This window comes from Pongo pygmaeus, chromosome 9 (genome assembly GCF_028885625.2).
Source record: "Pongo pygmaeus isolate AG05252 chromosome 9, NHGRI_mPonPyg2-v2.0_pri, whole genome shotgun sequence".
Lineage (NCBI taxonomy): Eukaryota > Metazoa > Chordata > Mammalia > Primates > Hominidae > Pongo > Pongo pygmaeus.
Genome location: NC_072382.2, coordinates 102,431,763 through 102,458,136, shown reverse-complemented (window position 1 = coordinate 102,458,136; position 26,374 = coordinate 102,431,763). Strand labels below are relative to the sequence as shown.

The 26,374-nt window shown below is 38.0% G+C and overlaps 1 protein-coding gene across 2 annotated transcripts in view; it reads right to left on the bottom strand.

Annotated features, from left to right (window-relative positions):
* Positions 1-26,374, bottom strand: part of ARHGAP42 (Rho GTPase activating protein 42) — a 315,580-nt gene that overhangs the window by 79,369 nt on the left and 209,837 nt on the right. For both annotated transcript variants that reach the window (XM_054438876.2, XM_063671373.1), the window contains exon 5: positions 4,184-4,285. In XM_054438876.2, coding sequence (XP_054294851.1) covers positions 4,184-4,285 — 102 coding nt within the window. The remainder of the gene's footprint in view (positions 1-4,183; positions 4,286-26,374) is intronic.

Genomic DNA, 26,374 nt, shown 5'->3' with positions numbered 1-26,374 from the left:
CTCCACTAAAAATACAAAAATTAGCTGGGCATGGTAGTGCACACCTGCAGTCCCAGCTACTCAGGAGGCTGAGGCACGAGAATTGCTTTGACCCAAGAGGTGGAGGTTGCAGTGAGCCAAGATCATGCCTCCGCATTCCAGCCTGGGCAACAGAGTAAGACTTGGTCTCAAAAAACAATAAATCATAATCATAATCATAATATTAGCATTACCAGATAATTTAAAAATGAGAGGTAGGAGCAAATTTGGGAAAAGAGGCTGAGGTGCAAGATTTCACATTTCACTATGAATTGGTGAATCTAAAGTCTTAGTAACCAACCAGAGGACACTGCAAAGACAGTCAGGCACAACAAAATCATCCCTTGAGACATGTTCATCCAGATGTTATAAACCATGTGAAAGTAGAAGAGGTTTCAGGGACAGAAATTGAAGGATAAGAACAGAGATATTAAGAACTATGCCTAAGGACTTTACTTCATTTAGGAAGTGCCTCAAGAGGAACCTACTGAAAGAGTAGTTAGTGATAGGTGGAAAACCAACATCTGGATGTCTAAAGGGAATCTATTTTCCCCTTTACTTTTTTCTTAATTATAAATGTAAAAATATTCCTTATTGTAAGCTTATTTTTTACTTGTTACTATGACAGAGAAATGTGAAGATAGTAAGAATTACAATCCCACTGTTTAATATTTTGATGTGTCTCACACACACACACACACACACACACACTTATTTTAAAACAAACCTGGTACAATACTGTATATTCCGGTTTACAATCTGCTTTTTTCCTGCTTATTTGTATGAATATTTCTCAATGTCTTTAAATGATTCTCCAAATAAAACTTTTAACATATCACACTCCATTTTTGGTCAAACTACATTTGTATATTTACCCCAATCATTCTTTGTGACATTTCAGAGGTTTCTAAATTTCTGCACTTATGAATAACACTTGGATCAATATTTAAACAATATTTACACAATTTTTGTGCTCATCTCTGATAATTTCTTTGGGGTAAATTCTTACCAAGAGAAACAGTCTCAACTAACTAGCATGTTTCAGGTTTGTTGAAATACAATGTCAAATTTACCTTAAGAATGACTAAATCTTATGCTCCCACCGGGAGAACAAAAGTGTGCCCAATTTCCTATACCTTCACTAACAATAGATATTATCTTGATCAAATTGAAAATGACATGTTGTTATTTGCGTTTTCAAATACATGTGACACTGAAACTAACCATTTTTATTATAGTTTATATTTCCTCCTTAGTCAATGCCTGTTTGCTTTCTTAGCCCATTTTTTCCATTAAAGTGTTTACCTTTCTGACACTGATTTGCAAACGCTTCTTGTATATAAGAGATGATAGCCCCATGTCATATGTTGTTTAAATTCCCTAATGGTTTGACATTTAATTTGGTTTAATGTCTTTTGAAACAGATTACTTATTTTTATGCATTCAGGTCTTTCTACATTTCCTTTATGCTTAGAAAAGAATTATTTATTCACATAACAAATATTACTCCTTTCTATCCACTATAAAGCCTATAATCTTGACAAGTTTGCTTCTGATTCTCCAACTGTTTACTCCAATGGCCTAACTGACGGCCTTGGGATTTTGTTAATAAAAGATGACCCTTCAGTTCAGTCCTGGAAATGGGCAGCCACTTATTTTTCATGAACAAAATGAATAAGGAGTCAGCTGTGCAGGTAGGAAGGCACAGAGGAGCCTTTTTGAGAACAAGTTAATAGGTTTGGTGCTGACAGAAGGACCAGAGCTGTTCTAGAAAGGAGCAGATGACTTTTAATGCCATGTCACAGAATTAAATATGTTTATGGCAGCATCTCCCTACAACAGGTTTGATTCCTAGAGGGGCGAAGGGAGGGGGGAACCCAAGCTACATTTTGCCTTGTCTACATTATATACCCTGGGAAGCTACTTTAACAAAATTTGTTAGTTGTGTTGTGTTCTAAGATGTATCTCCTGGAAAAGAAGTGTGTGTGTACTTGTGGAGGGAGGTGGGGAGGAGGATGTTACTATGCTATTATCTTTTCCAGCCTCCACTTAAATATAGAACCAGAATGAATATTCTATTATACCATAGCCTAAGCTACTAGTGAGGCAAGTAATAAATATTGAGCTAAGTTGTCAGGAAAAATTGAGGTATATTCTCTAGAGCTCTTTAAAATTAGGATAATGTTATCATTTCCTTAAGGTGGTTTAAGCAGTATCTTTTCAAAGGATGACCTCTGATATTTATTGGAGCCTAAAGTTCTTTAGGGCCTCTAAGGCCACCCGTAATTTTCCCATACTCAATTTGTAAAAAGGCACCTGGCCATAGCCCTGGGCATGGTAGATGATGGTGTACTGATGAGAATTAGATGAGTGTCTCTCTACATAACTACATCCACGTCCATACCATAACCCCATTCACTCTTAGGTTTATTCTAGTGCAATGTATTAAGACATTTGGTCTTAATATCACTTAAGACATTTTGGTACATATAAACATAGTATTAAATTACAACAAGCAGTACCAAATACAGTAAGGTTAAATATGTCCAAGAAATTTCAAATAGAAATCTAGTTTTTCTTAATGGCAGATTGTCTTCCATCAGATTAGCATCAAAATCTTTCCATAAGCACATAATTATATATTAAATTATACTATTTTTAATGGCATGTGTTAATAACAGAAAGCATACTGATGAAGTCATATATAAATATTAAGCACAACAAAACTTCCCAATGTTAAACATCTTTAAATAAAGAAATTTGATACTGTTGATGAGAACATATGCCTGTTGGAAAAAAAAGGCATCAGATGCCAAAATTACACTCCTATTTGCTTTTGAGGCTGTAGGAACTTTGTAACACTCTGAGTTGTCAAGCATGCCTTCTGGTTGAACTCAGAGGTAGGAGAAATAAGGAAAGGAATAAAGAGAGCTGAGGACCAGGTTGAATTTGAAAAGCAGTTCAGGAAGGGAGGAGGTTTTTCTAGCAGAAGGATCAGGAAAGAGGCTCTGGACTACAACACCTATAAGTGAAGAGAGAGGAGGAAAAGACGAAAGGAGACTGCATGGTTCCCGATCACTTTTTAGACAGCAGTGTTGAGCTGCGGGTGAGCTACCTAGCAACTCCTACTAATGGTGTTCACTTCAGAGTACACCAGGAGGCGGAGGAGAGATGAGGGCTGCTTCACGTTTTTTGTTGTTATTGTTGTTCTCAAGGTGACAATGGCAAAGGAGTCTGTTTATTTATTTATTTATTTATTTTTGACATACTTTGTCACTGAAATTGGAATTACAATATTCCCTAGTAAAAGAACTAGCCTTGATTTTATGAATTGTAGTTGAAACACTACCAATGGGAAGAATAAAATATATTTCGGACAGAGGGAAGAAACAAACTGCTTACATGTGTAGAGGTGAGCAAAATATTTATTCATTTGTTCTTAAAGAATCTGATATAAAATAATTGAGATTTTAAAACATGTAGTGGTGGGGCACAGTGGTTCATGACTGTGATCCCAGCACTTTGAGAGGCTAAGGCAGGCAGATCACTTAAGTTCAAGAGTTCAAGACCAGCCTGACCAACATGGTGAAACCCCGTCTCCATTAAAAATACAAAAATTAGCTGGGCTTGGTGGCACATGCCTGTAATCTCAGCTACTCAGAAGGCTGCAGCACAAGAATTGCTTGAACCCAGGAGGCAGAGGTTGCAGTGAGCTGAGAGTGCACCACTGCACTCCAGCCTGGGCAACACAGCCAAACTCCATCTCAAAAGTAAAATAAAATAAAATAAAATGTGTAGCTGTGTATCTATATTTCCCACAACGCTGAAGCAAAGCCTTAAAATCAATGTCACAGATATTTTAACATTAATCTGAAGGCCATAACATGAATTTAATAGGTCCTGTCCCTTTAAAAATGCTCAAAAAGAATAAAAGTGAAAGATCTTGTTTCAACCTTTCTCATTGTTGAAAGAAATACTGATCCTTCACTTGGAACAGTCATAATGTGTTTAAAGTATCGTCCATAGTAAGTGCTCAACTAATTTAGCTATTGCTATCATAATTATTTTATTAAATAGTAGCAGATTTTGAGATAGTTTTACCTTTGGAAATTTTGACTTTATATGACTTAATGCCTTTTCCATTATTTCAATTGGAAAAGCTTACCTCTTGTAAATGAGACTCCTTTTTCTTTGCAGACAAATTTAAATGCTTTTCAAGGATAGAGTAATATTTTTCACTCTCTTTGTCAAACTTCTTCTTTCCATCCTAAAGGAGAGCAATAACAACAAAAAATATTTAATGCAGAGCATCCAGAAAACCCTGACTTTCACCATTCCCATCAAAGTCCCATGTAATTATTTAATAAAGATAGTGAGTCCCAACTATGTGTAAAACCTTAATTTAGTAAAAATAGGAAGATGGAAGTGAAATAAGCCATTTCAGTATGTACTCTGCTCTCAAAAAAGCTTTCCATCTTGAGGTGAGAAATACATGTATAAACAAACAGGGCAAATCACACCTCCTTTGGAGTAAATGGAACTGTAGTATGGGTAGAGGCCAGGCTGGCTACAGTAGAGTCCCACCAAGAGCTCTATAATTGACTCTTAACAATAGATTCTGATCCAGTAGGTCTGAGATGTGACCAAGAGAAAAATGTCTTTTTTAGGCTTTTTGTTGATTCAGATGAGTCAATATATAATGTCTAAAGAACCCACTCACATGGAATCTTTTCACAGAATCATATTATTTCTTTGCCACAAAAGACACCTGAAATATCAAACAACTCATTCTTGACATGGAGGAAAAGATTTTTAAATGCTGGTAGCTTCAAATAATTAAATAAGAAAATTTGAAGTCAAATAAGTTGAAAGGATTAACAACCTCTCTACCATAAACTCTGAACATAACTCTTAATAGCTGACCTCTGTTCCTGATATGTTGGAGTTTTGGGGAGCAACTGGGAGGGGGAATAGCTGAGAAGGGAGTAACTTACCTTTTATCTTATGGCATGCTTCCATAGAAATGCAAATGGAATGAAATATTGAAGGGAAGAGGACATACCTGGGCATATAATCTTCTACAACTATAAATGTTGTATCCACCAGATACGTCTTTTCCACTTATACGTCCATATGAAACAAATACTAGGTAACTACAATCATAAATTTCATTGGCCAAAGAAGTACTATTCCTTCCTTTTATTTCAGTGTCTCTGAAACTGCAACCTCTGGATCACCTGAATTAGGTGTTTATAAGCACGTTCAGGCCGCAGATTCCTATTTTTCTCCTTCCAGAGATTCCGGAACTGATTTTTTTTTAACAAGTTCATTATGTGTTTGTAACACATAATGCTTTGCTTCATTACTTGCATAAATACCTAGAAAAGGTTACTTAAAAATAATCAATGAATACATGCACAGATGGGCGGGTGGAGGAAGGGAAAGAAGGAGAGAGGGAAGTATTAGATTGGTGCAGAAGTAATTGCGGTTTTTGAACCTAATTGAAGGGAAGGAAAATCCTCTAGCTTAAGGGATTTTTCCTGCTATTCTGAGGTTGTCAGATCCAGGTTTATCTATCTAGGAAATGCTATTTTGATCCATTGGCACTCTTAACTTTCTTCTCAGTTATACTTCCAAGAACCCATCATAATCTTTTTCCATGTGTGGAATTTTAGGAAGTGAGCTGGTAAAATTGAGCTGAAAAGGAAGAGTAAGTAAGGTTCTGCTTTAAGAGTTCACATCACTTTTAGACCATGTAAGAAGTACTGAGATGTTTGTACATTAAAATATTACCATCTATAAATGGGGGGAAGGGAATAAATCAAATGATTCAAATAATTCTTATTACCTAAGGAGAAAATGTGGTCCTACTAAGATAAACACAACTGGAAAATGAGTAGGATTCCACCACAAAAGGTGTGTTAAGAAACTCACATTACAAAACATGAAATAGCTGACCCAAAGGAAAAGAGAAGCCCAAGGTTCAGGATAGAGAGGCTAGTCCTCTCCACTCACTGTTGGAGTAGATAACCAGGTGAATTTCTCATCTTTTGCTTGGTGGATGTTACTCTTTAATCTGGCACTTTATGTCCACAACTTACCTGCAACATACCTTTCTAAAGGTGTCTCTCACTACCTCTTTTTCAGCTCCCTATCCATGATCCTTTTTTCTTTTCTCTCTCTAGGTCATTCCCTCTGACATAAATGCTTATTTCTTCCAATTTCCACACATTCAAATTATATCTACTTTTAGCATCTAGCTCAAATAAATGCCATTCATAATTCCCTTCTTCCAACTCTCTACTTTTTGAATGCTCATATAGTTATATATATGGGTCTCTACTAGGGTTCATGTTCTACTTACAGCAGAGATTTTATGTATACACCTCCATCTACCTTAAAATGGAATACCTAATGAATACTCAATAAATATTTAATAAGTAAATTCTTCTTCTTATAATAGTGGCCACCACAGACCCTCACAGACATTCTATTTGTTCAACAAACTGTTATCCATGGTACAAGCGACAAATCTGTACAAAGAGTCCTAACTCAAATCCACTAAGTGAGCAACCAGCCGGATTACAGTATAGTACAGAAAACTGACTCCCTTTCATCTTAAAATAGATGCTTAAAATTTCTCACTTTTCACAGAAGAGGAAGAAACTGGTTTCAGGAGGAGAGTGCACAGCTGTGGTGACGACACTTGTATCTTTGTTTTCAGTCTGTGTAGGGTGACATTTTTGGAAATGTTAATTTGGAGCCAATACATCAGCATTTCTGGCAATACAAAAATCATTCTGAGAACCACTTCCTGGACTCTTATTCAAACCCGGCCCCTTCACACCACCAGGCCAGAAAAAAAGATCTCAAGGGTTCCAATGATGTAGGTAACAAAAGCACATTCAGTTTAAGCATAAAATTAAAGAGCTGAGATAAAAGACTAGGCCACATGAAGGACAACTATAATCTAGGGAAGCATGCTCTAGAAAACAAAAAGCACTTTTCCTTGCAACTCACATCTCCTCCAAAAGCCATGATTTACTGCTCATGTAAGCCAAGTCTTCTTTGGACTTAGTAATGTAAACCCATATAGCTACCTCTTGTCTCTTGTGTTATTTGTTGTGGACATCAAACTAAGAATTTTCTCTGAGATAAGCACTGCTTAAGGAAGGGGAAAATAACCCATGAATTGTTCCTAAATTCTGTTCATGATCACTGTTTTCTTATTGATATGGCATTATTTAAAAAAAAATAGAGACTTCATACTGTAAGGGGATGTTTTCTGTCAGTCCACAGTACGTGCATTTAAATTAAGTAATCATTTAAAATAAAGTCACAATAAAATAATAATCTCAATGGAAAAAAGATGAAAAGTGAGGTAGAAGGGGATGTCCTAGAAGATAAATGACCACATATAAAGCGTAGTACTGTTTTTAGTATCATAGTTGCTGCCGTTACTTACTATATGTCTTTGCAGATAAAGATGAAGAGACAGAGAGAGGAAACAGAGACAGAAGGCAACTACTATCTAAAGAAATAAAATATATCCTCAAAAATGGCGAATTAGTTCTCAGACCAAATTCTAGCTGGTGAAAAGTAAGCTACATTTGGGTCTGCAATCAGTTGGCTTTCTAATCTACACTGCATTTATTCTGGGCATAGTGCTCACATTATTACTTATTAACCATAACCATGGTCATGCCACATGTCCGTTTTATACACTCAAATGAGGAATGGAAGGAAACTACTGTAGCACAAACTCCAAGTATCAACTTTACTCTTAAAATTATGGTTTGTATTAATTTTAAAAATGTCAAATATTTATGACTAGGCATATCACAAAGATAAAAATATATTAAAATACACACTCTTACAACCAACTGATCTTTGAAAAAGTTAACAAAAATATGTAATGGGGAAAGGACACCCTATTCAATAAATGATGCTGGAAAATTGGACAGCCATATGCAGAAGCATGAAACTGGAGCCCAATCTTTTCTCTCAGCATATACAAAAATTAACTCAAGATGGGTTAAAGACTTCAAGGTAAGATCTGAAACTATAAAAATCCTAGAAGGCTGGGTACCAGTGGCTCATGCCTGTAATCCCAGCACTTTGGGAGATGGATCACCTGAGGTCAGGAGTTCGAGACCAGCATGGCCAACATGATGAAACCCTGTCTTTACTAAAAATACAAATGTTAGCTGGGCATGGTGATGGGCATTTGTAATCCAGCTATTCGGGAGGCTGAAGCAGGAGAATCACTTGAACCCTGGAGGCAGAGGTTGCAGTGAGCCAAGATCGCGCCACTGCACTCCAGCCTGGGCAACAAGAGTGAAACTCTGTCTCAAAAAGAAAAAAACAAACACCAAAAAAAAAACCAAGAAAAGTCCTAGGAAAAAACCTTGGAAAAACTATGGCCTATGGAAAGAATGTATGACTAAAGCCTCAAAAGCAAATGCAACAAAAACAAAAAATAGAACTTAATTAAACTAAAAAGCTTCTGCACAGCAAAAGAAATAATCAACAGGTAAAAAGACTACCTACAGAATGGGAGAAAGTATTTGTAAACAATCCATCCAACAAAGGGCTAATATGCATAGCCTACAAGGAATTCAATCAACCCCACAATAAAAAGACAAATAACCCTATTAAAAAGTAGGCAGAGGATATGAATAGACATTTCTCAAGACAAGACACATGAGCAGCTAACAAACATATGAAAAAATGCTCAATGTCTCTAATCATCAGAGAAATGCAAATTAAAACCACAATGAGATACCATCTCACATCAGTCAGAATGGCTGGTCAGAAAACCACAGATGCTGGCGAGATTGCAGAGAAAAGGGAATGATTATACCCTGTTGGTGGAAATATAAATTATTTCTATGGAAAACAGTATGAAGGTTTCGCAAAGACCTAAGAATAGAGCTACGATTTTACCTAGCAATCCCGGTACAAGATGGGATTACCCAAAAGGAAAGAAATCATTAGATAAAAAAGTTACCTGCCTCATAGGTTTATCACAGCAGCATTCACAATAGCAAATTCATGGAATTAACCGAAGTGTCCATCAACGAATAATTGGATTTTTAAAATGTGACATATATACACTATGGAATACTTACTATTCAGCCATAAAGAAGAATGAAATCATGTCTCTTGCAGCAACATAGATGGAACTGGGGGCCATTAATCCTAAGAAAAATGACTCAGAAACAGCCAAAAACCGTATGTTCTAACTTATAAGTGGGAGCTATAAAATGGGTACACATGAATATACAGAGTGGAGTAACAGACACTGGAGACTCCAAACAGTGGGAGGCAGGTGAAGGATGAAATATTACCTGTTGGGTACAATGAACACTATTCAGTGATGGGTACACTAAAACCCCAGAATACACACTATTGTTTTAAAAGAGGCCAACTCAGTGTCTTCCAATGACCACAAGCAAGTACCAAAGATGAAGAACAGACTTTACCACACTTAATCATAAATAGAAATAAATTATGAAAATGTTATCTAACCACATTTTTCTCTAAAAGACTACTAGAACGCTTTGTTTAAATACTTAAGCTAGAAACCTTCATTTTAATGTTAATATAAGTTTTTAAAAATAAGTGAACATTTCTACATTTCTTTGTAGTAAAAGAACATATCATTAATACCGATTCATGATATTTTCAACAGTCTCAGTATTATTAATTGCCACAAGGATATTGTAAAATTTCCCAAGCAACTATTTATGTTACCATGTTAGTATAGCCATTACCTAAATAAGCACTACTTTGAGAAATCCTTCAACTTAAGTAATAGTAAAAACCAATAGCTAAGTTCCTATTCCAAAAACATGAGGAATTCTTATAAATTATAATGGTGCTAGCCTCTGAAAATACATAAGAGGATTAGAGGTAGCCCCAACTACCACCCCTAATTAGACTTCTTCTTCCTCTGATGGTGGGATGTACTCCTTGCCTAAAGTGGCAGCCCACAGCAGCATCACCACCTCTGATTCCCAGAAGGGCCAGTTGCTAGCACAGTCCATCACATGTTGTTTAGGCATTACCTGGGGCCCAAGGGATCTTGGCATCCAGAAGCTCAATTTGGTGAGAATATTGGTGTGGCTTGCACAGCAGTGTCTCTCCTGTGGGTGATTCCACCCAACAACTCCTAATCTCTCCAACCCATTCTCCACCAACTCCCCCATCCGCAATCAGCTGAAATCCAGGCATCCCAAAATGGCTTCTTTCTGGAGGGTTGTACCATTATAATTCACCATATCTCTTGCTTTCCCAATTACATCATTGCCACCACCATCAGGTGATCAAACTCATAGGAACCAAAGGATTCACATTTGCATTTACAAGAAACTCCTACAGACTGGAGAGAAAGAAGCAAACAGATAATGCATGTTAAGGATATGAAGGGATAATACACAAAAGAGGAAACCCGAAGTGTAACATGCATATGAAGAGCTGTTCAAACTCATTCATTATTGGAGACAAGCAAATTAAATCCATGAGATATTACATTATATCAATTGGATGCTATACGAGTTAGAAAGTTGAATGATGCCATGTACTGAGAGCATGTGGAGACACAGGAACCCTTAGGTAGTATTGATGGGATTGTAGAGGGGTGAAGTCTTTTTAGAGGGAAACATTGCACTACTAAGGAACATATATGTGTGTCCTAAGAACCAACTTCTGGGTGTATCTCTCAATGAGATGCTAACAGAAATGTCCACAGCTAACATGAATGAGCATATTCATTAAGGTGTTATCTGTGGGAACAGAAAAGGAGCTGGGGTATTTGTTAGAGGGTACATAAAATGTATTAGATGTGTACTATGGAGTGCTACATGGAAGTTAGAGAGAAATATTAAATGTTGATGGATCTCAAAACACAGTTCTGGGTAGAAAAATTTAAAACTAATAGATACATAAAACAACATAAAATTTATAGAAATTAAATGTAAATAAGGAAGAGGGCTATTAAAAACAGAAAATAGAGTTTTAAAACATAAAGAAGGATATCAGACCCATCTAACTAACAGAACTGCTGAATGAGAGACAATAAAATCAAGAGAATTGCCAAAAAAAAAAATTTCAGGAAAATTTCCAGAAGGAATTTTTTTTAAAAGTTTCCATATTAAAATGGCCCAATATGTACACTGTACAATGAATGAGAAAATTTAAAAAAGGCATGTCATCATAAAATGTTTAAAAAACATGGATAAAATGAAAACCTAAAAGCAACCCATAAGAAAATGGAGCTTACATAAAAATCATCAGAAATCAGAACCATAATGGATCTTCAACAGCATAAGAGAAGCAATAAATCAAAATCCACAGCCTTCAAATTTCTGAGGACTAATTCATCCAAACCTAGCTTTCTATTTCTAGTTAAATTATCAATCCAGGTTGAGGGTAGAATAAAAATATTTACAAATGTGCAAGGCCTCAAAAATTCTACTGCTTCTGTACCATTTCTCAGGAGAATACGGACGGGTGTGCTCTGCTCACATGAGGGAATAAATCAAGGAAGTTAGGCCCAAGATCTGAAAAAAACAGGAATTTTTTCAGTTTAAAGAGTCACAGGGAACTCCCAAAATCATGGTAATATGATCTTCCAGAAAATTAGATGGACAAGTAAAGCTTTGAACTTTAAAGCAACCAGCTAAGATGAGAGTTACAAGAGAAATGTCTCTAAACAAATGGAATGGAGAAGGTATTATCTGATATGTTTAAACATATTAAGACTATCGCCCTGGCCAGAGTGCCGTGGCAATATCTTGGCTCACTGCAGCTTCCGCCTCCGAAGTCAAACGATTCCCGTGCCCCGGCCTCCCGAGTAGCTGGAACCACAGGCATGCACCACCGTTCCCGGCTAATTTTGGTATCTTTAGTAGAGACGGGGTTTTCCTACGTTGGCCAGGCTGGTCTCAAATTCCTGGCCTCAAGTGAACCACCCGCCTCGACCTCCCAAAGTGGTAGGATTACAGGTGTGAGCCACTGCGTCCGGTCCAAGATTTGTTTTGTAATTATATCCTTGTACTTGGAAACAGATTATTAAGCAAAATTTGAAAGTAAGGCAATTACTGATGCCAAGAAACAAAAAAATTATGCAAAAAAAGTAATCATAGAATCTGATATGGTTCACCTATGAACCATAATTATATTGTTATGTGGACAATGTACGTTGATCTTTTAAAAAATATAATCAAATGATATATATTTGGAAGGTAGCAGGAAGGGAAATATGTTTGAAGTAGTAGTGGTTGTGCTACTGTAAGGATGCTAAATATTCATCTTCCATAGGTGGAAGTTAATTATTAAAGACATACATAGTTTTCAATAATCTAATCATATGTGAAGGCATATAAATTATAAATTAAGCCAGCTCCTTGCTCCATCTCTATTCCAAAGTTCTGATCCCTGAAGGCAAATACTTGTAAATTTTTAAGCTATTGATTCACATTTATCTCCACTTTTCTAAATAATATATTCACTTTCCTTTTTAAATTTTAGGCATTGTTAAATTCTTCAATAATTGAATTCTGTTTTAAAAATGAGGAGAAAAATGGGATAGCGAGAGAGGAGGAGAAGCACAAAAGTTGAAAAATTGGTAAGAATGAACAAAAATTAGAATGGAGAAAAGAGAAAGTTGCCTAAGGGTGTGCTGATACCTGGCTCACAAGTAGATTTTTATTAATTCATTTATTAACTTGAGCTTTTAGTAAATACCCATTTTGTGACTGGTACTGATGCTCAGTGCTGATCAAGACTAGGAGAACAATTAACAGTGGTTGTAAAGTAGTTTGCATACCAGAACTCCACATACAAATTCTACAAGGTAAGAATAATAAATCCTCATTTTATGAGCATGAAAACATTATCAGAGAAGAGAGAAGTAGTCTGACCAAGGTCATAGAGCTTATGACAGGCGCAGCAGATAATCAAAATTAAATCTGTCTGGTTCCCAGTTCCATGTTCCTTGTAAAGTAAAATGCAACCTAAGGAAGCAACAGATTAAAACTATAGCACTTCATTTCCTCCAAAAAAAAAAAGGTGGGGAGGTGAGGCGGGAGTTGAAGGAGAAAAAGGACAAAAGAAAGGAGAGGGAAGAAAGAAAGAAAAGTGAACAAAGAAAGAGATTAAGGAAAGAGGGGATAAGAGGCCGGGCATGGTGGCTCATGCCTATAATCCCAGCACTTTGGGAGGCTGAGGCGGGTGGATCATCTGAGGTCAGGAGTTCGAGACCAGCCTGGTCAACATGGCAAAACCCCGTCTCCACTAAAAATACAAAAATTAGCTGGGCGTGGTAGCATGCGCCTGTAATCCCAGCTACTCGGGATGCTGAGACAGGAGAATTGCTTGAATCTGAGAGGCAGAGGAGGTTGCAGTCAGCAGAGATCACACCACTGTACTTCAGCCTGGGCGACAGAGCAAAAAAAAAAAAGGAGATGAGAGAGGAAAAGTAGGAAGTAGAGGGGGTGTTGGGTATTTGTAATGTCACTTTAAACCTTGTGAGAGAAAGCAAATGTTGAAAGCATATGACAGCATCTAACATGGTTAATACTGAGAGTCAACTTGATTAGATTGAAGGATACAAAGTATTAATCCTGGGTCTGTCTGTGTGGGTATTGCCAAAAGGGATGAACATTTGAGTCAGTGGGCTGGGGAAGGCAGATCCACCCTTAAACTGGTGGGCATAGTCTAATCAGCTCCCAGTGAATATAAAGCAGGCAGAAAAATGTGAAAAGGAGAGACAGGCCTAGTCTCCCAGCCTACATCTTTCTCCCATGCTGGATGCTTCCTGCCCTTGAACATTGGATTCCAAGTTCTTCAGTTTTGGGACTCAGGCTGGCTCTCCTTGCTCCTCAGCTTGCAGACAGCCTATTGTGGGACCTTGTGATCGTGTAAGTTAATACTTAAACTTCCCTTTACATATATATATATATATATATTCTGTCCCTCTAAGAGAACCCTGACTAATACAGCATCCAATTGTCAATCTCCTCTTGGAGCTGTGGGAAGACAAGGAATACTGGAATTAGGAGGCAGACAGTGTGTGGAGTGGCTAGAAGCTGATGGCTCTGACATCAAGTTAGGGACAAAACTAGGGTTACATAATTCTGCATACCAGACAGGATATTTGGAAAATCACCCTGGGTGAATTTGAAGATTTCCTAATTAAAGTTACTGAAGCTTTTTCCATGCCAAGCATTTGGATTTCTCTGCTCTTCCGGGATGACAAAGAACCTGGATGAACAAATATGAACTGATAAAATACAAGGCACAACAAAGACTACTTAGACCACTTATAACAAGTACTGGATCTGACTAAAAATAACAGATGTATTTTTTTTTTCTTATTCCTAAGGTAAAAGCAATAGCAGTAGAAATTAGATTTTTATATTATAGTACATATAATACTGCTTTAGTTCAAATTTTCAAGAAAACATTGCCTGAGGCAAAGCTTGCCTGCTAAAGCTTGGTGTGTGTGTGTGTGTGTGTGCATCTTGGACAGCAAGATTGAGGAATAAAGAGATGTGAGACAAGGAAGGAAGGTAAACACAAGTGGTCTCAGCTGACCTGGCCACAGCAGCATGAGGAGCCAGACAGCTGCTCCACCTCTATGGCACATCTCCATTCATGCTGTCCAAAACCAACACACCTCGGGGCCGTTCATTGGGTAAGCAAGCAAGAAGCAAGATTCATCTTCCACTTCATTCCCACAATTGATCAAAATTCACCCCATGGAACAAGAACTCTCCCGCCTTTCAGTGTCACCTGGTCTCTCTGGCAGTCATGGGAGAGGACAGAGCCCAGAGGTGACAGTGCAGAACTCCATCCATTGTCTAGACCTGATGGGAGGAGCCAATGCACCCTGAAGCCTCGGCACCATACTTGCTGTGGTTCCCACTGCAGCAGGAGTCTGCACTGGAACCAGGCCTTGAGCACGTGAAAGGGACAAGGGGTGATACTCCTAGATCTGAGTATCAGGGTACTCAGATACTCCTGAGCAAGAACAAAGAGCCCTGAAGAACATAAGGTGGGCTCAATACCAATATACATAGTCCTAAGATGTATATAAAAGTTAACATCTTTATTAAGTATGTTATCTCTGTGATTTTATGATAAGAAAAACAAACATTTTCAAGAGCTTTGCAGGCTCCTTCACAATCTTATTCTCTTGATCCAATTTTGTATATTTTCCTACCAATAAGAATTTCTGGAAGATTAGGCTTACAGATAGGAAAAAAATCAACATATGACCATGACTCCCATCTTAAAGAATGGAAAAATGAGGTTCGTGGAAATTAATCATAGGCCACTCAGTCAGCAAGAGGATGGAGTCTAGACTAAAACACATCACCTTTCTCAAAATCAGCATTAAACAGCACAACGGCTTAGTTTTAACATTTAAAGGAAAAATGACTACCCTATTCTTGAAAGGGTTAAAGTGTTTTGGTCATTCTTACAGAATTAGCCACATGAACCAATTCCAGGAACTGCCTTTGACTGAATATCTGCTTATGGAATCCCCTTTTCTGCTAGTTTTATTAAAAAAGAAAAAAGAGGGTCTGTTCCAAGATGGCCAAATAGGAACAGCTCTGGTCTGCAGCTCCCAGCGGAATGGACGCAGAAGACGGGTGATTTCTGCACTGAGGTACCTGGTTCATCTCACTGGGACTGGTTGGATGGTGGGTGCAGCCCACAGAGGGCAAGCTGAAGCAGGGCAGGGCATTGTCTCACCCAGGAAGCTCAAGGGGTCAGGGGATTTCCCTTTCCTAGCCAAGGAAAGCAGTGACAGACTGTAACTGGAAAAATGGGACACTTCCACCCAAATACTGTGTTTTTCCCAAGGTCTTAGCAACCAGCAGACAAGGAGATTCTCTCCTGCGCCTGGCTCTGTGGGTCCCATGCCCACGGAGCCTTGCTCACTGCTGGCACAGCACTCTGAGATCAAACTGTGAGGTGGCAGCCTGGCTGGGGGAGGGGCATCCACCATTGCTGAGGCTTGAATAGGTAAACAAAGTGGCTGGGAAGCTCGAACTGGGCAGAGCCCACCGCAGATCAGCAAGGCCTACTGCCTCCATAGACTCCACATCTATGGGCAGGGCATAGCTGAACAAAAGGCAGCAGACAACTTCTGCAGACTTCAATGTTCCTGTCTGACAACGGTGAAGAGAGCAGTAGTTTTCCCAGCACAGCGTTTGAGCTCTGAGAACAGACAGACTGCCTCCTCAAGTGGGTCTCTGACCCCTGTGTAGCCTAATTGGGAGACACCTTCCAGTAGGGGCTGAGACACCTCATATAGGCATTTGCCCCTCTGGAATGAAGCTTCCAGAGGAAGGATCAGGCAGCAATGTTTGCTGTGGTGCAATATTTGCTGTTCTGCTGCCTCCGCTGGTGATACCCAGGCAAACAGGGTCTGGAGTGGACCTCCCCCAAACTCCAACAGACCTGCAGCTGAGGGACTTGACTGTTAGAAGGAAAACTAACAAACAGAAAGGAATAGCATCAACATCAACAAAAAGGATGTCCACACCTAAAACCCATCTGTAGGTCACTAACATCAAAGACCAAAGGTAGATAAAACCACAGAGATGGGGAAAAATCAGAGCAGAAAAGCTGAAAATTCTAAAAACCAGACCGCCTCTTCTCTTCCAAAGGATCGCAGCTCCTCGCCAGCAACGGAACAAAGCTGGATGGAGAATGACTTTGATGCGTTGACAGAAGTAGGCTTCAGAAGGTCGGTAATAACAAACTTCTCCGAGCTAAAGGAGCATGTTCAAACCCATTGCAAGGAAGCTAAAAACCTTGAAAAAGGGTTAGACAAATGGCTAACTAGAATAAACAGTGTAGAGAAGACCTTAAATGACCTGATGGAGCTGAAAACCATGGCATGAGAACTACGTGACGCATACACAAGCTTCAATAGCCGATTCGACCAAGTGGAAGAAAGGGTATCAGTGATTGAAGATCAAATTAATGAAATTAAGCGAGAAGGCAAGTTTAGGGAAAAAAGAATGAAAAGAAATGAACAAAGCCTCCAAGAAATACGGAACTATGTGAAAAGACCAAATCTATGTTTGATTGGTATACCTTAAAGTGATGGGGAGAATGGAACCAAGTTGGAAAAAACTCTTCAGGATATTATCCCAGAAGAACTCCCCCAACCTAGCAAGGCAGGCCCACATTCAAATTCAGGAAATACAGAGAACACCACAAAGATACTCCTTGAGAAGAGCAATCCCGAAACACATAATTGTCAGAATCACCAAGGTTGAAATGAAGGAAAAAATGTTAAGGGCAGCCAGAGAGAAAGGTCAGTTACCCACTAAGGGAAGCCCGTCAGATTAGCAGCAGATCTCTTGGCAGAACCTCTACAAGCTAGAAGAGAGTGGGGGCCAATACTTAACATTATTAAAGAAAAGAATTTTCAACCCAGAATTTCATATCCAGCCAAACTAAACTTCATAAGTGAAGGAGCAAGAAAATGCTTTACAGACAAGCAAATGCTGAGAGATTTTGTCACCACCAGGCCTGCCTTACAAAAGCTCCTGAAGGTAGCACTAAACATGGAAAGAAACAACCAGTACTAGCCACTCCAAAAACATGCCAAATTGTAAAGATCATCAATGCTATGAAGAAACTGCATCAATTAATGGGAAAAATAACCAGCTAACATCATAATGACAGGATCAAATTCACACATAACAATATTAACTTTAAATGTAAAAGGGCTAAATGCCCCAATTAAAGACACAGACTGGCAAATTGGATAAAGAGTCAAGACCTATCAGTGTGCTGTATTCAGGAGACCCATCTCACATGTAAAGACATAAATTGGCTCAAAATAAAGGGATGGAGGAAGATCTACAAAGCAAACAAAAAGCAAAAAAAAAAAAAAAAAAAAAAAGCAGGGACTGCAATCCTAGTCTCTGATAAAACAGACTTTAAACCAACAAGATCAAAAGAGACAAAGAAGCCATTACATAATGGTAAAGGGATCGATCCAACAAGAAGAGCTAACTATCCTAAATATATATCCACCCAACACAGGAGCACCCAGATTCATAAAGCAAGTCCTTAGAGACCTACAAAGAGACTTAGACTCCCACACAATAATAATGGGAGACTTTAACACCCCACTGTCAATATTAGACAGATCAAGGAGACAAAAGGTTAAAAAGGATATCCAGGAATTGAACTCAGCTCTGAACGAAGCAGGCCTAATAGACATCTCCAGAACTCTCCACCCCAAATCAACAGAATATTCATTCTTCTAAGCACCAGACTGCACTTATTCTAAAATTGACCACACAGTGGGAAGTAAAGCACGCCTCAGCAAATGTAAAAGAACAGAAATCACAATAAACTGTCTCTCAGACCACAGTGCAATTGAATTAGAACTCAGGATTAAGAAACTCACTCAAAACCGCACAACTACATGGAAATGGAACAACCTGCTCCTGAATGATTACTGGGTAAATAACGAAATGAAGGCAGAAATAAAGATGTTCTTTGAAACCAATGAGAACAAAGACACAATGTACCAGAATCTCTGGGACACATTTAAAGCAGTGTGTAGAGGGAAATTTATAGCACTAAATGCCCACAAGAGAAAGCAGGAAAGATCTAAAATCGACACCCTAACATCACAATTAAAAGAACTAGAGAAGCTAGAGCAAACACATTTAAAAGCTAGCAGAAGGCAAGAATTAACTAAGATCAGAGCAGAAATGAAGGAGATAGAGACACAAAAAACCCTTCAAAAAAATTAGTGAATCCAGGAGCTGGTTTTTTGAAAAGATCAACAAAATTGATAGACCACTAGCAAGACTAATAAAGAAGACAAGACAGAATAACCAAATAGATGCAATAAAAAATGATAAAGGGGATATCACCACCGATCCCACAGAAATACAAACTACCACCAGAGAATACTATAAACACCTCTACGCAAATAAACTGGAAAATCTAAAAGAAATGGATAAATTCCTGGACACATACACCCTCCCAAGACTAAACCAGGAAGAAGTTGAATCTCTGAATAGATCAATAACTGGTTCTGAAATTGAGGCAATAATTCATAGCCTACCAACCAAATACAGTCCAGGACCAGAGAGATTCACAGCCGAATTCCAACAGAGGTACAAAGAGGAGCTGGTACCATTCCTTCTGAAACTATTCCAATAAATAGAAAAAGAGGGAATCCTCCCTAACTCATTTTATGAGGCCACCATCATCCTGATACCAACGCCTGGCAGAGACACAACAGAAAAAGAGAATTTTAGACCAATGTCCCTGATGAACATCGATGCAAAAATCCTCAATAAAATACTGGCAAACTGAATCCAGCAGCACATCAAAAAGCTTATCCACCATGATCAAGTTGATTTCATCTCTGTGATGCAAGGCTGGTTCAACATACAAAAACCAATAAATGTAATCCATCACATAAACAGAACCAAACACAAAATCCACATGATTATCTCAATAGATGCAGAAAAGGCCTTCGACAAAATTCAGCAGCCCTTCATACTAAAAACTCTCAATAAACTAGGTATTGATGAGACGTATCTCAAAATAATAAGCGCTATTTATGACAAACCCACAGTCAATATCATACCAAATCGGCAAAAACTGGAAGGATTCCCTTTGAAAACCAGCACAGGACAAGGGTGCCCTCTCTCACCACTCCTATTCAACATAGTGTTGGAAGTTCTGGCCAGGGCAGTCAGGCAAGAGAAAGAAATAAAGGGTATTCAATTAGGAAAAGAAGAAGTCAAATTGTCCCTGTTTGCAGATGACATGACTGTATATTCAGAAGACCCCATCATCTCAGCCTCAAATCTCCTTAAGCTGATAAGCAACTTCGGCAAAGTCTCAGGATACATAATCAATGTGCAAAAATCACAAGCATTCCTATACACCAATTACAGACAAACAGAGCCAAATCACGAGTGAACTCCCATTCACAATTGCTACAAAGAGAATAAATACCTAGGAATCCAACTTACAAGGGATGTGAAGGACCTCTTCAAGAAGAACTACAAACCACTGCTCAACAAAATAAAAGAGGACACAAACAAATGGAAGAACATTCCATGCTCATGGATAGGAAGAATCAGTATTGTGAAAATGGCCATACTGCCCAAGGTAATTTATAGATTCAATGCCATCCCCATCAAGCTACCTATGACTTCCTTCACAGAATTGGAGAAAACTACTTTAAAGGTTATATGGAACCAAGAAAGAGACAGCATTGCCAAGACAATCCTAAGCAAAAAGAACAAAGCTGGAGGCATCATGCTACCTGACTTCCAACTATACTACAAGGTTACAGTAACCAAAACAGCATGGTACTGGTACCAAAACAGATATATAGACCAATAGAACAGAACAGAGGCCTCAGAAGTAATGTCACAAATCTACAACCATCTGATCTTTGACAAACCTGACAAAAACAAGAAATGGGGAAAGGATTCCCTATTTAATAAATGGTGTTGGGGAAACTGGCTAGCCATATACAGAAAACTGAAAGTGGACCCCTTCCCTACATCTTATACAAAAATTAACTCAAGATGGACTAAAGACTTAAACATAAGACCTAAAACCATAAAAACCCTAGAAGAAAACCTAGGCAATACCATTCAGGACATAGGCATGGGCAAAGACTTCATGACTAAAACACCAAAAGCAATGGCAACAAAAGACAAAATTGACAAATGGGATCTAATTAAACTAAAGACCTTCTGCATAGCAAAAGAAACTATCATCAGAGTGAACAAGCAACCTACAGAATAGAAGAAAATTTTTGCAATCTACCCATCTGACAAAGGACTAATATCTAGAATCTACAAATAATTCAAACAAATTTACAAGAAAAAAAACAAAAAACTCCATCAAAAAGTGGGCAAAGGATATGAACAGACACTTCTCAAAAGAAGACATTTATGCAGCCAACAGACACATGAAAAAATGCTCATCATCACTGGTCATCAGAGAAATGCAAATCAAAACCACAATGAGATATCATCTCACACCAGTTAGAATGGCGATCATTAAAAAGTCAGGAAACAACAGGTGCTGGAGAGGATGTGGAGAAACAGGAAAGCTTTTACACTGTTGGTGGGAAGCATTAGTTCAACCATTGTGGAAGACAGTGTGGCGATTCCTCAAGGATCTAGAACTAGAAATACCATTTGACCCAGCCATCCCATTACCAGGTATATACCCAAAGGATTATAAATCATGCTACTATAAAGACACATGCACACGTATATTTATTGCGGTACTATTCACAATAGCAAAGACTTGGAACCAACCCAAATGTCCATCAATGATAGACTGGATTAAGAAAATGTGGCACACATACACCATGGAATACTATGCAGCCATAAAAAAGGATGAGTTCATGTCCTTTGTAGGGACATGGATGAAGCTGGAAACCATCATTCTGAGCAAACTATCACAAGGACAGAAAACCAAACACTGCATGTCCTCACTCATAGGTGGGAACTGAACGATGAGAACACTTGGACACAGGGCAGCATACATCACACACCAGAGCCTGTCAGGGAATGGGGCCCTGGGGGAGGGATAGCATTAGGAGAAATACCTAATGTAAATGACAAGTTGATAAGTGCAGCAAACCAACATGGCACATGTATACCTATGTAACAATCCTGCACGTTGTGCACATGCACCCTAGAACTTGAAGTATAATAAAAAATAAAAATAAAATAAAAAATAAAAGAAAAAAGAACACCCATTTGACAGAGCTCCATCCTTTTTCACTGTAATAGAACCCTTTAATCGTAGGAAGGCACACAGCTGCTAAGAATAGAGAGTACAATTCCCTGTCTCCTAGCAATGAGATGTGTGCATGTGACTAAGTTTCCATAAAAAAATCTGGGCAGAAACATTGTGGGAAGCTCCCAGATGCCTTCCTCAAATACGCCTGGCACTCCTTCTCCTTCAGCATTTCTTCCCTCCAGCTGGAAGAACATGGTCTGAACTTGTACTGCAGAATGCCCTCAGCTGGCTTCCTCTGACCCTCCTTCCTTGATCTTTGATCTTAGGATTAAAAAAAAAAAAAAAGCGTTGCTCTTTTATAAGAATAGTTCTAGGAAAAAAATTATTATTGCAGATATTTCTTTTCTAAGGTCCAATTCCCATAATCAGATTGTAGGACTCCCCAGGATAAAGACATGGGAGAGAGAGAGAGAAATACAGACAGAGACAATGATTTTGACAGGTTTACCACTCCAAAATGTTAATAGTGCTGAGGTTGGGAAATCCTAGACTAAGTTGTGAGCTAACAAGTTACTTTCCACAGAAAAAGGACTGGTGAATGAATGAATGAATGAATGATGTTTAGCCAATTCTGTAAACACTGTCAACAGTCATAATTGTCCTCTCCGTTTTACCACTGGTTATATTACACTGCACACTTCACCACTCTGGGGCCTTGGCCTCCTTCTCTATCATGTAAGAAAGCACGATGAAATGATTTCAGCTTAAACATTCTGGAATCGAGTGGAGTATAGGTAAGAATTTGGTTACTTAAAGCACAAACAGTTATTTTTCTGGTGGTCCTGTATATAAACTGTTCCTAGGCACATCTCCCATGAGGAACACTTCACAGGGATGGCCACAGGTGTTGTGGCCCTGTGTGTTGGCAAATGACCCCAGATGCAATAAGGTCATCGACCGGTAGGAATATCAACAGTTAGAAAGGTGAGAATTGTAGAAAATATCTACTACTGCCCTTTCAACAGCTATCTTAGCACTGCTTTGTCCTTTTTAGTTTGGGGTTGTAGATTTCAATGATAAAATTCCATTATCAAAATTTCACATTAAGTGATGAGAGCAATGAAAGTCTTAAAGGAAGGAAAGAAGAAGCAAATGGTGCTGGCATTGAAAATTGTCTGCTTGTGAGGCAAACATGACAACCAGCATTATGGAAATCATCATACAAATTGTCAGCTTGGTAGTTAAAAGAGAAGGCTGGGTGGTAGTGCTGCCACTTAGCTACTTTCAAGTCACATGGCTTAGTCCACAAACTTAATGAATCTCAATTTTCAGTCACAAAAATATACCTTTTCTTTTCATTTTACTTTACTGTGCAGTTTCAGCACTCAGTGAATGCTGACGTTTTGTTATCCTTCACTATTGCTTTATAATCAAGAAGTCCCTCTGTCACATCACATAAACATGACCAGAACACTTGCAAAAATGCAGTCTGTAAGTCAAGTCATGATCTTGTCTCTTGTGAAATTACCCATGTCACCACTCATACAGCTCATGAAAGTCTAGACTATGTTTACAACTATGCCAAGTCTGTGAGTGAGGGCTGGTCATACCTTACACCATTAAACTCAAATATCCTGAAGAACTATTTGGCAGAATACATTCTGATATTTCTTTAAAATGTAGAAGCATAGCTGACTGAAAATTTTCCATTACTTTATTTTCACTGGAATACAACCTGTCTAAAATTCAAAATCCTCACTCTTATACAATGCTAATCTTTTCTTATATTTGCAAAGGATTGCAAAGAAAAAATAAAATAGCCATTGGTGGGTAAAATGTGAGATTAATTCTCAGGCATGAGGTGATTCATTATTTCTCAAGAATTACTTAATTAATGTTTTTAATAATGAACTCATTGCAGTTTTGAGACTTAAAAGCTAAGTTGTGAAAATAACTTACAAACTAGAGAAAACCTAAAATAAATATTTCTATCAATTCTGTTTACTGCTTGACTTGAGAAATAGGGTTCTTCTTTATGAAGGAATTTATCAATTAGAATTAGGAAAATTCCTAAAAGCTTAGTTCTCTGGTCACCAAAAATTCAAAATTAATTATTACTAATAATTTATCATTCTTTCTTCCAACTCTTAATACATCAACTGATACAAATTAAGTTTCAGGTATTATAATTTATATAGATTTAAAAAAATCTTCAAATGCAATTCAGTTTTATGTTGAAGAAATTAACTTGAAATTTTCCTTTCAGTTAAACTGAATAAGGTGACCATCTGTCCCGTGTGTCAATTATTTGTGATTTTAAGTTTCTCCTCACCTTCAGTCTTATTTATGGCTTTTCAGTCATTCATTATTGCCAAAATAAATACAAAGAAAAATTGTATCCTAACTTAATCGATTTTATTACTAACAATACTTAAAAAATAATTAGAAAGTTCATTTTAATGCAAAGGCTAAGAAGAAGCATTATCTATTTGTTTTTTCCTATACTTCAAATATTTTCTCTCCATATCATGAGGTCCAACATCAACCTACAACAAACTGGAAACATCTAATGAAATTAACTTACAATAACAGAACGCTGGAATTTAAAACCCTGAGACTCAAAAAAGCCCTAATTCAATTTCAAAAAGAAACAGACACACACACACAGACACATACACACACACACACACCCCTAAATGTTTCTCTAAGTAAGGATGCTGTCATTTCTCATAAAATGATACCTCAACTCTCCATGGAAATGACAGTATTCAAATACTTCTGACATTCTGATGAATACATGATGAGCACCAAAAGGGAAATCCAAGGTGAAGGAAATAACTTACAAGTTCTTTTAGTTGCTTGTAAAATCGAAGTGTGTCACATGGTGACCACCTGTTCTCCATCTCCAGCGAGGATGCAACAGAAGAAAATGGACTGAATCTGAGATATTTAGGTTAGTCAGAAAGAAGAATTTTTCAACTATTTAGTATATCGGGTTATACTTGTAGTCATGAGGTAATAACAATTAATGAATGTGACCAAGTGAGCCAAGGGTCTTCTTCCTGAGAGCTCAGTCATACTGTACATGGAAAACCAGAAAGAAAATGTGCTTTTATTTTAAGGGCAGGCAGCACTCAATAGCTAATGTATTTGGAAATTATGGTTATTGACTAGAAACCTGATATTTTCTTTAAGACTTTTCTAGAAGCATCTATAATGTCGTCTTCATGAATGCCACTATCTTCTTTATTTGGTTCTAGACAGACATCATATGTAATCAGTTCCATTTGTATTTATAAGAATGGTTTCTTTATATCAAACTCTCTAAACACAGGCCTAACCCACCAGATTTTACAGCATGAATTAAAGATAAGACCAGAGTGGCACTTTTTAGAAATTGATTTAGTATAACACAATGAATTTTTTAGTAAATACAATATTCAAGAATCAGACTGCTATTGATTATAATTTGATCCCATCAAGAGCTACCAAAGCATCTGGCCTTCAGAGCAACAGACTTCTCTATATTTCAAAATGACTGCAATAATTTAAGGCTTTAAAATAGCTAAACTATTTTAATTAACACCCACCTGATCTTCCTCAAGGTCTTGTTCCTCCTCCCTATTCATTATCCATATTTTAGTTAGAATAATTAATTCAAAATACAGTTTTTACTATTACATTTCTTTGTATAAACAGTTTCCAAAGCCACAGAATGAAATTCCAACCTTTTGGCAAGGCAAGCAAGGCTTTCCGTAAATGTAGCACTTCCATGCCTTTTTCGTCTCATCTCCAACACATGGAACTTCGTATTTTATGCTCTACTAATACCAGTGTGCTTGAAGTTCTTCTCACATACCATTACAATCTTTTGTCTACTATGCCTATGCTCTTTGCTTAGACAGCCCCCCTTTCCCCTGCTAGCTCTCACTCATCCAGCAATACCTGCCTCAAGTATTATCTTTCCAGAGACTGGACTTCCACATTAGATCAAGTGCCCTTTATGTCCACAAGGCACTTCGTACCTATGTGTACCTCTAACTCAGCATTTACTACGGTATATAAATAAACTATCTGTCTCTATTGCACCCTTCAATAGTTGATGCTTTTGGCTGGGTGTGGTGGCTCACACCTGTAATCCCAGCACTTTGGGAGGCCAAGGTGGGTGGATCACCTGAGGTCAGGAGTTTTAGACCAGTTTGGCTAACATGGTGAAACCCCATCTCTACTAAAAATACAAAAATTAGCTGGGTGTGGTGGTGTGAGCCTGTAATCCCAGCTACTTGGCAGGCTGAGGCAGGAGAATTGCTTGAACCCGTGTAATCCCAGCTACTTGGGAAGCTGAGGCAGGAGAATTGCTTGAACCTGGGAGGCAGAGGTTGCAGCGAGCCAAGATTGCACCATTGCACTCCAGCCTGGGCGGCAAGAGCAAGACTCCATCTCAAAAAAAAAAAAGTCGATGCTTTTAAGTTATTTCCTATGACTTATTCATCTCTGAACCTATAAGGATATTAAAAAAAAAAAGTCTACCTGGCATGCAGAGGGTTAATAAATGTTTTTAGACTGAACACTTTGAAGA